General features: G+C 47.5%; 1 protein-coding gene across 2 annotated transcripts; it reads left to right on the forward strand.

Moving 5' to 3' along the window:
- The first annotated feature begins 709 nt into the window (after positions 1 to 709).
- On the forward strand, positions 710 to 11769 carry LOC100541941 (somatomedin-B and thrombospondin type-1 domain-containing protein-like). 2 transcript variants are annotated; one of them, XM_010722509.4, is made up of 5 exons: positions 742 to 1268; positions 3476 to 3670; positions 4580 to 4658; positions 5778 to 5954; positions 10777 to 11769. In XM_010722509.4, exons 1-5 carry the CDS (start codon positions 998 to 1000, stop codon positions 10892 to 10894), a joined length of 840 nt encoding a protein of 279 aa, XP_010720811.2. In that variant the 5' UTR covers positions 742 to 997; the 3' UTR covers positions 10895 to 11769. The 2 variants fall into 2 exon arrangements, with proteins under 2 accessions (XP_085097525.1, XP_010720811.2); XM_085241399.1 differs by lacking the exon at positions 10777 to 11769 and having other exon boundaries at positions 710 to 1268; positions 3476 to 3687; positions 4515 to 4658; positions 5778 to 5924.
- The last annotated feature ends 202 nt before the right edge of the window (positions 11770 to 11971 follow it).

Below are 11971 nucleotides of genomic sequence, written 5' to 3' on the forward strand. Positions count from 1 at the left end.
CCAAACAGAAAATATTGGACACCACTGCCAAGAAAACGACCCATCTTTTCTTTGACACAGGTATCTGCAAGCGTACAAAGAAGCTAAAGTTCCTTTTATTTCTTATCTTTTTGGAATATTTTGCCATGTCGTGCTTGGTTTGGCGTAACACTCCTATGCCTCCAGCACTGCCTACAGATCACTCTGGGGTGTTTTTTTTGTTTTTTTTTTCTTCTTCTAGAATTGTCTTTGCTGCAGTTTCCTACAGTGGGAATGCTCTGCCCATACCCACCATTAATACAAGGGCATAATCAGTCACCAAATTCAGTGAGCGGGTTTTATAATCCCAGTTCACTATTCAGTGAGGTGTAACAGCTGTTGTGATCGATATTTTACAGCAAGTCTGTTTGAGAAGAAGTTACAGTGAAGCCTTTAGCATCCCCTGAATAGCTGCATAATTCACGGGAGTGGCTCTAATCGCTTTAAGCTCTTTGCATTTGACAGAAAATTCAGAGTAATTCTGCAGAGAGGTGTTCCTTACAGCCACTGAGCCGATAGGGGACAGAGCTTCAGGTGCTCAACGGCTTCTCAGGTGTGCTGGAGCCCAGTTTGGGGAAAAGCGGTCTCTTTTGTCATTCGGTTTGGCTGATATCCTTCACGATGATTTCCGAAGTGCGGGCAGTCAGCGTGGAAATCACTTTTATAACTTCGCACACACGGAACTCTGCACGAACACCGTGAGATGCCACAAAGGCACAGAAACATTCCGGCGCCGCCAGGAAAGCAAAAGCAAAAGAGGAACCGCAACGAGCCCGGCGCTCAGCCGGTGCCCGGCCGCAGCCTGCAGCACTCAGCCCTGCCCTCCCGGCCCGGGGCAGCGCTCAGACGGGCGGGTCTTCGCCGCCCGTTGCCTTTCGCTCTGGGAGGCGGGCCGGCCGCTTCCCTCCCAGCGCCCGAAAGCCGCGGGGCGCGGAGCTCCGTAAGCCGGTGCCGAACTTGCGCTGCGTGCCGCCCCGCCATGCCGCGCTGCCCCGGCCGTGCCGCCGCGCTGCCACCACCACCACTACCACCGCCACCACCACTTCTCCTCTTCCTCCTCCTCCTCCTTCTCCCGGCCCCGAGTCCCGCCGCCGCCGGCTGTGCCGCCCTGGGGCTGTGCTGCCCGGGCCGCGCCCCGTCCTGCCGCAGCACCGGCTGGCGGCCCGACGGCTCCTACGGGCCGTGCTACTGCGACCAGGCGTGCGAGCACACCCTCGACTGCTGCCACGATTACTCCCAGGCCTGCCCAGGTGAGCAGAAAGCCGTAGCTGTGCCTCTCGGAGTGCGACCGCGGGTGGGCTGGAGCCGGCTGCATCCTTGTGACGGCACCGAGGGCTGCAGGGTGCGCTCTGAGACGGCTCGACTGGGTGCCCGGGAGGGGTAAGCGGAGCGTTATTTTAGCGAGCGGAGCCATCCCGTATTCTTTTCCCACAGACAGCATCCTTACGGAACCCTATCCGCTTACATAATTTTTTTTTGGTCTTTGTTTTTTCTGTTGTTGTTCTTTAATCTGAATAGCTGCGCTTTCGCGCAGTTTGCTTCAGGCAGCTGTTCCCGTGGTTCAGTTGCCTTTCTAATGAGAAAACTGATAGTTCAGCCCAAAGTCTATGACAGCAACGGCTGGCGGCTCTGCAGACCGCTGCTGAGCACTGCAGGGCAGCGGTGCCCGTGGGATCCTAAACACGCGTAGTCCCGGGGCAGCGGTGCCGCCTGTGCCTCCTGGTACCGCTCTGACAGCGCAGCCGCTACCCGCAGGAGCCCACGGCGTGCTTCGCCCTTGTCACAGAATAGCGGTGAGACCCGCGGCCGCACGCACGAGGAAGTGGCGAAGGGCACCGGGCGCTCTCCCCGCCGCCGCCGCGCTCTGTCCCGGCACTGAGCTCGGTGCTGCCGCCCGGTGGCGATCTCGCGGTACTGCAGAGCCGCGCTCGGGGCTGTGCGCGGGGACGGCGTCCGGTCGCTTCGCCTGAGTCCGTCTTGCAGCCTGGCCTTCTTTACGGAGCTCCTTTATCAAATGGGTTTTAAAGCAGAATATTATGGTGTTTACGTTAATGTCTGAAGCCAAGAGGAACTGAAAAGAGTGGAAGGTTCCAAATAAATAGGATTACGAGAGGATGATAAGGTTGGGCAGCATACAAGCCGTGGCACAGGCTTTTTTTGTAGCACATTGCTGCATCTTTGTTAGAGAATTGCTTTCATTCTTAATCCTTGAATGGATTTAAAAAGAACCCTTATAGTGTCCTTGGGTGGAGAAAAGCAGGTGTTTGAAAGATCTTCCTAAAGTTTCTGAAGGCAAGTTGTGGTTTTGAATGAGGTTAATGCAGTAATTAGGGGTTATCTGCGTGCCGTGGGGGAGCACGTGGAGGTATAAGGGTCGAGCTGCTCAGGAATGCTGCTGTGTGTGGGAGATTGAAGCGGTGATGCCGCAGACCTGCCAGATCCATGCACCAGCCCTGCTGAAGTCAAACGCCCTTAGTGCTGCTGTGTTGCGTTACTGCACAGCGGCTCACTGCAGTCATGAAGTACAGGAATGCAAGGAGTGGGGCTGCAGCTGATGGATAATATATAGGAGATATGAGGGAACTTTCCAGAAGAAGCCCATTTGACTTGAGCAACTCAAAAGACATCTTGGGCAGCTCAAGAATTCCTATGGCCATGTGGCACAACACTGCTTTCCCACCCCCTGTGTCCAGTGGTGCATGCTGACAGCTACCCGAGATAAAGTGAATATAGGCCACCCAAATATGTGGGAAAGCGAGATCATAGTGAGGTCTCAGCTTCTCTGCACTCGTGTGCTCCTGTTACTGTTCTCATTCGGGCAAGGAAGATTGAGTTGTGAGACACAGTTAATTACAGAAGGCATGTGAGGCTGCGCCGCCGCTGATGGCAGCCAGGAGCTCCTGTGCTGGCCAAGCACTGCTGCTAGGGCATCCAGCCAGGGTCCTGCCAGGAGAAGGAATGATGCCAGCACAGCCAGGGTTGGAATGCTGCTCTCCTTTTGCCTTCTGCTCAGTCAGGACAGATGGTACAGTTCACCGATGAAGAGTGGACAGAGAAGCAGTGAAATGTTTTGGCAATTTTGTCTCAGGTAATCTTTTGCTGTAATAATGAATGTGTGGTTGAGCATCCACAGAACTGTTGTCAGTAGTGTTGTCAGGACAGTGAAGGTGGGGGGGGACGGACCCCACTGTCTCTCTATGCTCCTGTGGCCACTGAAGAGCTTGATGCATTCACCCCTGCTCTTGCTCATGATCCTTTGATTCAGTCTAATACAAAACATTCTCAGTTCCCCAGTGCACTGAAGCTCACAGCAATATAGCAGGAGTTGAGTGGCCCCATGCAGCCTGGACTACTTTGGTTGGCTGGAGCTTCTGGGAACAGACCTACCAGCACAGCTGGGAAAACAGGAAAACTCATTTCTATAACGTTCCACACTCTTTGTTTCTGACTCCTCTAGTTATCCCCTGTGTTGTATCTCAGTGGAGTGCCTGGAGTGGCTGTGCAGAGCCTTGCAAGACCACATACCGTGTTCGGAGGAGGCACGTCATCCAGGAGCCCCGGAATGGAGGAGAGACGTGTCCTGCCCTGGAGGAGAGGGCTGGCTGCGTGGAGTACTGGACTGAGCAAGGAACAGAGTGTAAACAGTCCCTGAGTAAGTCCTCTGAAAATGTAAGTGCCTTGGTAACAGAGGAAGGCTTGTTTGGGCCAGCAGATTTGGTACTTTATTTGAAAAGAGTTGTTTTCAAACACTGTCATATTTGCTCTGGGTCTGTCTGGTGGGACTGAGAACTGAGCTCTTTACTCAGGGGTGTAGAGATATCCTTTCTGGGACAATACTTAAAAATAGTTCCTGCCATTTACTGTGGTCTGGTGTATTTCAAAAGTGAAATATTACAGACCTGTCATGATCTCACAAGGGTAAATGTCTGGTACTTTTGATAGAGTTGGTAGATTAATGATGGTTTAAAACTTCTGGAAGTGTGTGTTGAATGCTATTTTTTTAATTAATGAGTCATCTGCAAAAAGCCATGAAGGAGCAATACCCATCAAAGGCAAGGTATGGCCTTTTCCCTTGGAGCAGGATACATGCAGGGGAAACCTCCTGCTATTTTCTGGAGGAAAGGTCTGATTTCTGTTTGTTCAGGTTGATTTTTCATGACACACCTTTACTGATTTTTTTGAAAGAACTGCCTGTGATTTTTTGCTGCTTATTTTTGGGTCAAAATCCGTCCAGTCTGGAATTTAGCTACAACTGCCTTTGTCAAACCTGTTGCATTGATGCCAATGGTAAATATTGCCTCCTCCTCTGTCTTTGGGTGTGCCTGATAAGAAGGCTCACACTACTCAAGCAAAAATCTGGCAACAGTACAGATTTTCTTTTCAATGAAATGGTTGGTGGGAGCCAATAGTATGAAAATACAGGGTTGTATTTGTTTTTATCTCCTGCCAAAGATAAAACCAAGTGACATTAAAGGCCCATCTCCGCTGTTTTGCAGACATTGACGGCCTCAGTGTGGTGTAACCACTTACACTGTGTACTCTTTCTCTTTGATATATGCAGTCCCTGCGTTAATAACAACAGGAGGGTTTGGAAAAGCAAGGAAAAAAAGAGCTGCAGCTGATGGCAGTGAAAGAGTGGGGTAAGTTGGTGGCTCAGCACAGAAGCACAGTCATACTCTACCTTGAACATTTATCTGCAGCTTTGGGCCTGGCTTCCTGCTGATAAGAACCAGCATCTCTCCCCAGAACAGGGCACTTTACAAGGGCAAGGTGCTGCCCTCTTCTCAGCAGCAGCGATGTCCACAGGGAGCCTGGAAGCTGTGAGTCTGCCTTGCTGTAAGGCTGGTAGACTGATGCCATAAAGAAAGGTTGTGTGATCAGAAAACCAAAGACAGTCACTTCAGCTCTTGTCAGTGTCCAGTTTGAGTGCTCAGTGCTTGTCTTCTCTATCTTTACACAGTAGGATGTCTGGCAAGGAGCTTTTGGAAGTTGCATGTCTGTGGTTAGTGATACTGCTTGAAAAGATTCCTAACCAAAGACCATAGTTAATGTTTATACATGCATCTTTACTGTAAGTTTACACTGTATATGTACTACACAGTTTAAGAAGCAGTAGACTTCGATGGGAAGAATCACCAAACGTGAAGCAACAGCCCCTCTAGAAGAGAGTGCTGTCAGAATGTAGGTACTGGAGTGTGATGTGTCTGTTCAGCAGTCCTCACTATGATGAAACTTCTTTGTAACCTCTTTAACCAACGTATGTCCAGCACTCGTCTTTTCTCCTTAGGAGAGTCATTTACCAGCTGGACCTTGTGGGTCCTTATTATGAGAGAGCAGTGTGTATTCCTAATCCAGAGTTTCTTTTCTGTCTAAATATGTTGTTAAGGTTTGGTGTGGACAGGTGTCTTGGATTAGAAATGTTATGGCCGTTGTTGGACTCTGAGGGTTCACGCTGAGCCCCAGTGGGGCTGTGAGGGTTGCTGGCTTGGGGAATTGTGCCTTGGTATCAGAAGTGGAAACGGGGCTGTTTGCATGGATCTATGTGCAAGGAGTAAGTTTTCAGGAAACAGAATCTGCTACCTCATTGCATGGGAAACTCATCCTTCTGCCACTTCAGCTCCTTTGGGCTGCCTGTTTCTGCTGTTCGTTTGTTTCTAATTAACGATGTGTGGTCGCTAAATTTACTCTGGCTCTTCCAGTGCTGCAGAAGGCTCTAACCTGGTTATGAAGCTAACTCTCGATGGTTATTTTGGCTGCAGGTACTGCGTGGAGTTCCAGCTTGTGGCCATCACGCAGGGCTGCCTGCACAGTCACCACTCATACACTCACTGGATGCAGTATCTCAGGGAGGGCCACACTGTCTGTGTGGAGTGTCAGCACCCGGCTTTAGACTCTGAGAGTCTGCATTGCTATGGGGATGGCAGTGGAAGCCAAAGGTAAGAGTTTGGGTTTCTTTTTTCAAGTTGAATTTTTCATTCTCCCCCCTCGATCTGCTTGTCCCAGTTTCATAATGTGCTTTGTTCAGCGCTCTGAGCACTGCCCATGTATTAGCTGGTGATCCTTGCTTCATACTGTGAGTTAGACCAGAAATCTTCTAATCGTTTTCTTGCAGAAGAGTCAAGTATTAAACCAGTGGCAGAGCCAGGACTGGAAAGTTCTGCACTAAGCCTGCAAAATCTCACAGACTTTTAAGTGGAACAGTTGTGAGTTGGTGTTTTCTTTAGTGGTGGTGTCTTAAAAGTACTTCAGCCATACCTCTAAGGTTAACAGTCCTATCAGGTCAGTCTAATAAACAAAATTTGTCAGTGATTTTTTAAGAACTGGGGATTTTGTTTCTACAAATGACTCTTAGTGAGTACTTCTGGCAAGTGGTAGCTGGCTTAGGGGCTTGGGCTAAGTGCTGGCACCTGCTCTTGGATGGTAGCACTGTTAAATCTCTGCTCTTTCAGCATCCTTTCCCTGGAAAGCTGAGGAAGCTTTGGGGTGATTAATGGGGAGCACCCAAGGTGTACAGATTGGATGGACTTCAGTGAAGGTGAAGGGAATGGCTTGAAGCTGTGACACATCTGTGGCAGAACCAGCAGCAGAGGAATCCTGAGTCCACAGCCTCTGCTGTGGTCTCTGGAGTCACAGCTTCTGCACTGCTTTTATCCTGATAGATACAATTCTCTGAGATAAAATGCTCTTCGAATTTAACTCCCTTCTAACTGTGTTAGAGGCATTCTATGAAACTACAAAACAGCCTGTGCTGACGTTACTTGTCACTGTGTTGAGGAATGTTTTTAAAATGTATACAGAAGTTGAAATAAGCACGTTCATTTGAATTAGGAACTCTAAACTGAGTCTGTTAGGGTTTATGCACAGAAAGTATTGCGCTTGCAGGACTACCAGTAAGGCTTTTTTATCAGGGTGTTTCGGGCTTTTAGTAAGAGGAAGTCATGTTGGACTCTTCCTTCCTTGCCTCAGCTTGTTGTGTACAAAGGTTCCAAAAGCTTTTTAGACAAAGAAGAAACAAAGACTTATTGGTGTGGCTAGGAAAGTTTCTTACTTGCATTCAATCTGAACGTTATTTTAAACGATTGCAGTAATGTTATTTTACTGAAGTTCTGGAGCCAGAAAGGAACATCAGATTAATTGAAATAAAAAATACATTCAGGAATTCATTTCCTCTCAGGGCTGCAGAAAGAGAAAGCTTGGCAAATGAAAATGCCTATCTGGTGAACAGCACTGTACATGGAGTAGAAGCACTAAGAAAATGTGATGGTGTGGATCACAGTGATCTGATCCATGTTGGCAGGCTGAAGGCTGGAGATGGGCAGTGGTAATGGTGACTGGTTTACTGACTTCAGTGAACCAGGACTCAGCCCATGGCTCAGCAGCTGGTTTGAATCCACTCCAACAAAGCAAAGCCTAGGAATTGTTCCTGTAGGCATAGGTTATAGGCATGTGAAAACCAGCAGGGAAAACAGCTTTCGATACAGTAAGCTTTCACCTCTGCAGTGTTACTGCCTATAATATCAAATGAGCTAATCTCTGTGGCATTTTCTAGGCAGGTATGAGCTCTCTGTGTGCCAAGCTGACGTGATTTGTGCGTTTACTTAAGTTCATTACCGAGGTAGCAATGTAAGCTTGCAGAACAGGCAGTGCTGGTGAGGCTGACACGGGCAGTGGACAAAGCTCAAAGCTCTGCAGAAAATAATGGAGATGCATTTCATGGCTCCTTGACCTGGCAGAGCTGGGCAGTTTGGTCAGAGGTGAGTGGGCAGCTGGCAACTGGGATATGAGTGATGTCTCCACTCTGCAGCTTCCTTCTGCTGTGTGGCGCGTGAAGCCTCCCTTCCCTTTCACTACTGGATTTCTACTAGATAACCTCCATGACACAGTCTGGTGTTCTTCAACACTATATGACTTTATTACAATGGTGGATCAAGTTGGTTCTTTGCTAGGGGTGGATATCTCGCTTGGTTTACTTGATATCACATCCTAAGTATTTAACATAGGTGTTCTTTATATGAACAGAACTAACCCATAATTAGTTTCTAGAAATAATATGCTTTTTTTACCAGGTTACTTGGTGGAAAAAAACTGACCTCCGTGGTCTCTTAGAAGAAACTGGACTCTTGGTGAGGACAGCCATTGATTGGGATGAGGGAAGTGTCTGTGAAAAGGTTTCTGCCTTCGATTAGAGTAAGTGGGCATAGCTGAGCATGCAGCGTTGGCATGGAGTGGTGCTCTGAAGGTCGCATGGTGAGAGCATAGGCTGGGATTTGCTGGAGAACAGAAGCACGATGCTTGGAAAGAACAGCGAAAGAAGATGGGAAGGCAACTGCTGCCCTGAGAAAAAAGGTGATGGGAGGTCAAAGCTGATGCCGGCACCTAGGATGCAGTGTGCTGCATGTGTGAGTGCACTTAGATCTGCTCCTGAGTCCCTGACTGCTTGCTCAGTTCACCCTCATTTGGAATTTTTGCCTGTGCATCTCTACTGGTCACCTTTCCAGGGAGCCAGGGGCAGCTTGCTGGTGACCTCAGAGCAAGTGTGTGTGGCTGGCCTGTGCCATAGCACTGCCCTGTTGGGCTGTGCAGTGTTGCACATACAGCTGCTGCTGTCACACCCACGCCGTGCCTGTGCTCTGCTCTGCTCACGCTGTTGGTTCAGCAGCTTGTGCCAGCATTTAGTTCACTGAGATATTGTTCCAAGAGTGACTCTCAGGAAGGAAAACATCTGACAAGAGTTTAAAATAAACTCGGCAATGCTGGTATATTTTGATGAGTATTTCCTAATTATCATCTTGTGTCTAAGTAGAGTCTGGCTTATAAATGCATCAAAATGAAGAGAGATGTCTGTGCCTTCCACCTGTCCTGTACTGTGTAGAGGTTAGTTCTACTGTTGTGAAATGGGTGCAAGCTCAGGAGTTTCCCATATTTCTGATTTGTGGTCAGATTTTTATGGCCACCAGATGAGGATAAGGTGAGATAATTCAGTAGCTCCGATTGGCTTTTTCCTTCTGGAAGGTTATGAGATAAACAAGGTGGAGCATTAAACCTGGAAATTGATCTGTTAATTTTGCATCATATTCTGAAAGATCTACAAATAAAGCCCAGAGCAGCAGACTTGACATCTGTGAAATTGTTACTCAGCCTGTGTTGAGGCGGATCAGCTGCTCTTCATCATCTGGAGCAAGCTGTGGTGGTGGTAGCACGTAAACATCCATCCGGACTGCAGTAGTTTATGTCATGCTTGTTGGGCGGGGGGAGAAAGAGAGAGGATGGATGTAATTTATAAAGTCAGTATCTGCCTTCCCCACCAGCCAGACTGGAGTTGGCAAGCTTAGCTGGTGTGTTTAAGCAGTAAAGCCTTTTAAAGGTAAAGCTGCAGCCCAGAGTTTTGAAAGGTATGGGACTGCCCTGTGTGCAGCCTGCTTTATCGGGGAGCTTAATCCTCCCTCTGTGGATTCTGGTATTTTGAAATGACCTTAAGCCAGTAGAAAAATACAGTGAGCCTTTTTCCAACCATGTGTGATGCATAAAACCCTGCTCTGGAGCATGACATCTCATTAAACTAAGGGCAGAGTTAGCCATGTGGAGCTACAGTAGTAATTCCAGTTTTCAGAACTGTAAAACAAGTTAGGGATCTGTTTGGCTGTTCTGCTGGCAGCCCTCTGCACAGGGCATGAGGTGGTATCAAACTGTGGTATCTGTGCATCTCCAAAGGGCAATGTTGAGACACACAGGTGGGAGGAATTCCTTTAAACCACTGCGCCATCGATTTGAGGAAGGAACACACTGTGTGTGTTTCTTGTACTCTGGCTGCTCACGGAGATGAATTTTGCAGGTCTCATGTTCAAATCCAGGTCTATGTGCTCATAAGGCAGTAAGTATCTTAATAAAGCCTGTGCTGCTGCTGCTTGCAGTGAACTTGTGCTACAGAAAAATTTCTGTGGTTCTCTGGCCAACATTTCTTCTGCAGCCACCGATTGTGACAAATAGCCTGTGGATCTGCTTGGTTGTTTTAATAGGATATTTCTCTGTTCAGTTCAGGTCGAGGTATTGATGGACTGCCTGAAGGAAAAGTGTTGTGGTTTGAGTTTTTTAACTTTTTTTTTCATCTTCTCCTTAAGAGACCTGTCAGTAAGCTTGTTCCAACAAATGAAGCTCTGATACCTTTATCTAGCTGAATCAGGAAGTTGTGTTAGTGTACAGCTCCTAGGAAGACAGAAAAGCTTCAGCAGGTGTTCCACTGACATGGTTACCCAGGGATGCTCATGTCCCTGCTCACACAGACCTGTGCTGGGGGTTACATGCTGGGAATACTCCGTATCTCCTTGGCTATGGATGGCAACAGAGCTCTGCCTGCTGAGGGGAGGCATGGTGTTAACAAAGAAAAGCACTGATTTTGCCCACTCTGCAACCTAACAACTGTTTCAGTACAGGAGTAACAGGGATGTGGGATCATTTTGTGAATGGTTGCATGCAATGATGGATGCCTTGCAGATTGTTTCTCTGACTCCTTTTGGGTTTAACACCCACGCTGTGTGCTGCTTTGGCTGGTTGTGGTCTGCTTCGTGTTATTGTAACCCTGTGGGGGGTCACTGCAGATACTTCTTTACAGCAGCAGAAGTGAAGAATTGAGTCCATGAAGTGAAAATTGGTGTTAGCAACATAAATGGAACTTACTAGGTGATCTGCTTTGCTTGAACGAGTGCCTTCCTGCTGTGAGAGTGCAGCAGGCTGACTTTCTCCCTCATGCTTCTGTTTCAGGAATCAGCTGTTGCACTGGCAGGCAGTGGGGAACCCTCGATGCAGTGGAACGTGGAAGAGAATTCGCCAGCTGGACGCTTGCTCCTGTCCTTCTGTTCACAGCTTCTTGTTCATCTAACTCCTGACAGTCCCAGCAAGTGAGCACTGTGACGGCTCGTCTGGCACAAAAATGCAGTAGTAACCATAACCAAAACAATGGCTTCTCCACAGCAGAGGCTGTGCTGCTTACTTTCAAAAGTTTGCTGTCTGCTCTGGGTCATGCTGAATGCTATACTCTGCAGTTTCCAAAGAAATCAGGCTGGCTGTGAAGTGCCAGTCTCTGTATATCCATTCCTATAGCCTCTTCTGCCTGAGAGAAGCCTTTCTGGCCCCAGTGACTTCTTTCAAATCACCCCCTCCTTCACATAAGAAAACAGAAAAAAAAAAAAAAAATCCTTATAAACCCAAGTTTAATTATTGTTTCTTAAAGTTCCACTGAAAGAAAAAAAAAAAAAACCCACAACACAGAATGAATTAACTCAAGTGTATCTTTTTTTGTGGCAATGGCATTTCTTCATGGATCCTTGTGCTCATATATCTTTTCCTTTTTTTTTTTTCCCCTTCGTCTCCCTCCCCCGATCTCATCATTTCATATTGATCTTTGTTTCATATTGATCCTCAGACTTACACAAGGTTGATCTTGCACTGCTGAGATAATGACAAAACTTAGAAATGAGCCTGTTCCAATCTGTGAGGATTGAAGGTACCAGAGATAAATGGGAGTTGGACTTCACATTTCAAAGAGCATCTTGGAGTTGCCCCTAAATGCAGTGCAGTCCTGGAGCTCTAAATAGCCTCCACGGTTACATCTGGAATGACTTGCTGTCTGTAGCCTTGTGTTTTTTTCTTTTAAACTGGAAAATATGTGAATTGTTTTCTTTATATTTTGTTGATTTATATTCACACTTTTCTATAAATGGAAATAAAAATGTTCTCTCAGTGTGAGGTTGCTCACCCTGTGTAGTGCCATCTCTGTAGTGCCTGAGCCCACCTCATTTGTTCTAGGCAGTCTTGCTGTCATCTCCTGTACTCCAGCAGGTAAGTGCCTAGAATCACTAAGGTTGGGAAGACCACTAAGACCATCCAATCCAACTGTGACTGTTCTAAACCATGTTACTCAGTGGGACATCTGCTTTTTTTCTTGAAAACCCCCAGT

This window comes from Meleagris gallopavo, chromosome 22 (genome assembly GCF_905368555.1).
Source record: "Meleagris gallopavo chromosome 22, MGAL_WU_HG_1.1, whole genome shotgun sequence".
NCBI lineage: Eukaryota > Metazoa > Chordata > Aves > Galliformes > Phasianidae > Meleagris > Meleagris gallopavo.

Coding starts and splice junctions, on each gene's coding strand:
- LOC100541941 (XM_085241399.1), top strand. CDS start 722: ATGCCACAAAGGCACAGAAACATTCCGGCGCCGCCAGGAAAGCAAAAG. Junction 1,269..3,475: donor TTACTCCCAGGCCTGCCCAG/GTGAGCAGAAAG, acceptor TGACTCCTCTAG/TTATCCCCTGTGTTGTATCT. Junction 3,688..4,514: donor TGAGTAAGTCCTCTGAAAAT/GTAAGTGCCTTG, acceptor GCTGTTTTGCAG/ACATTGACGGCCTCAGTGTG.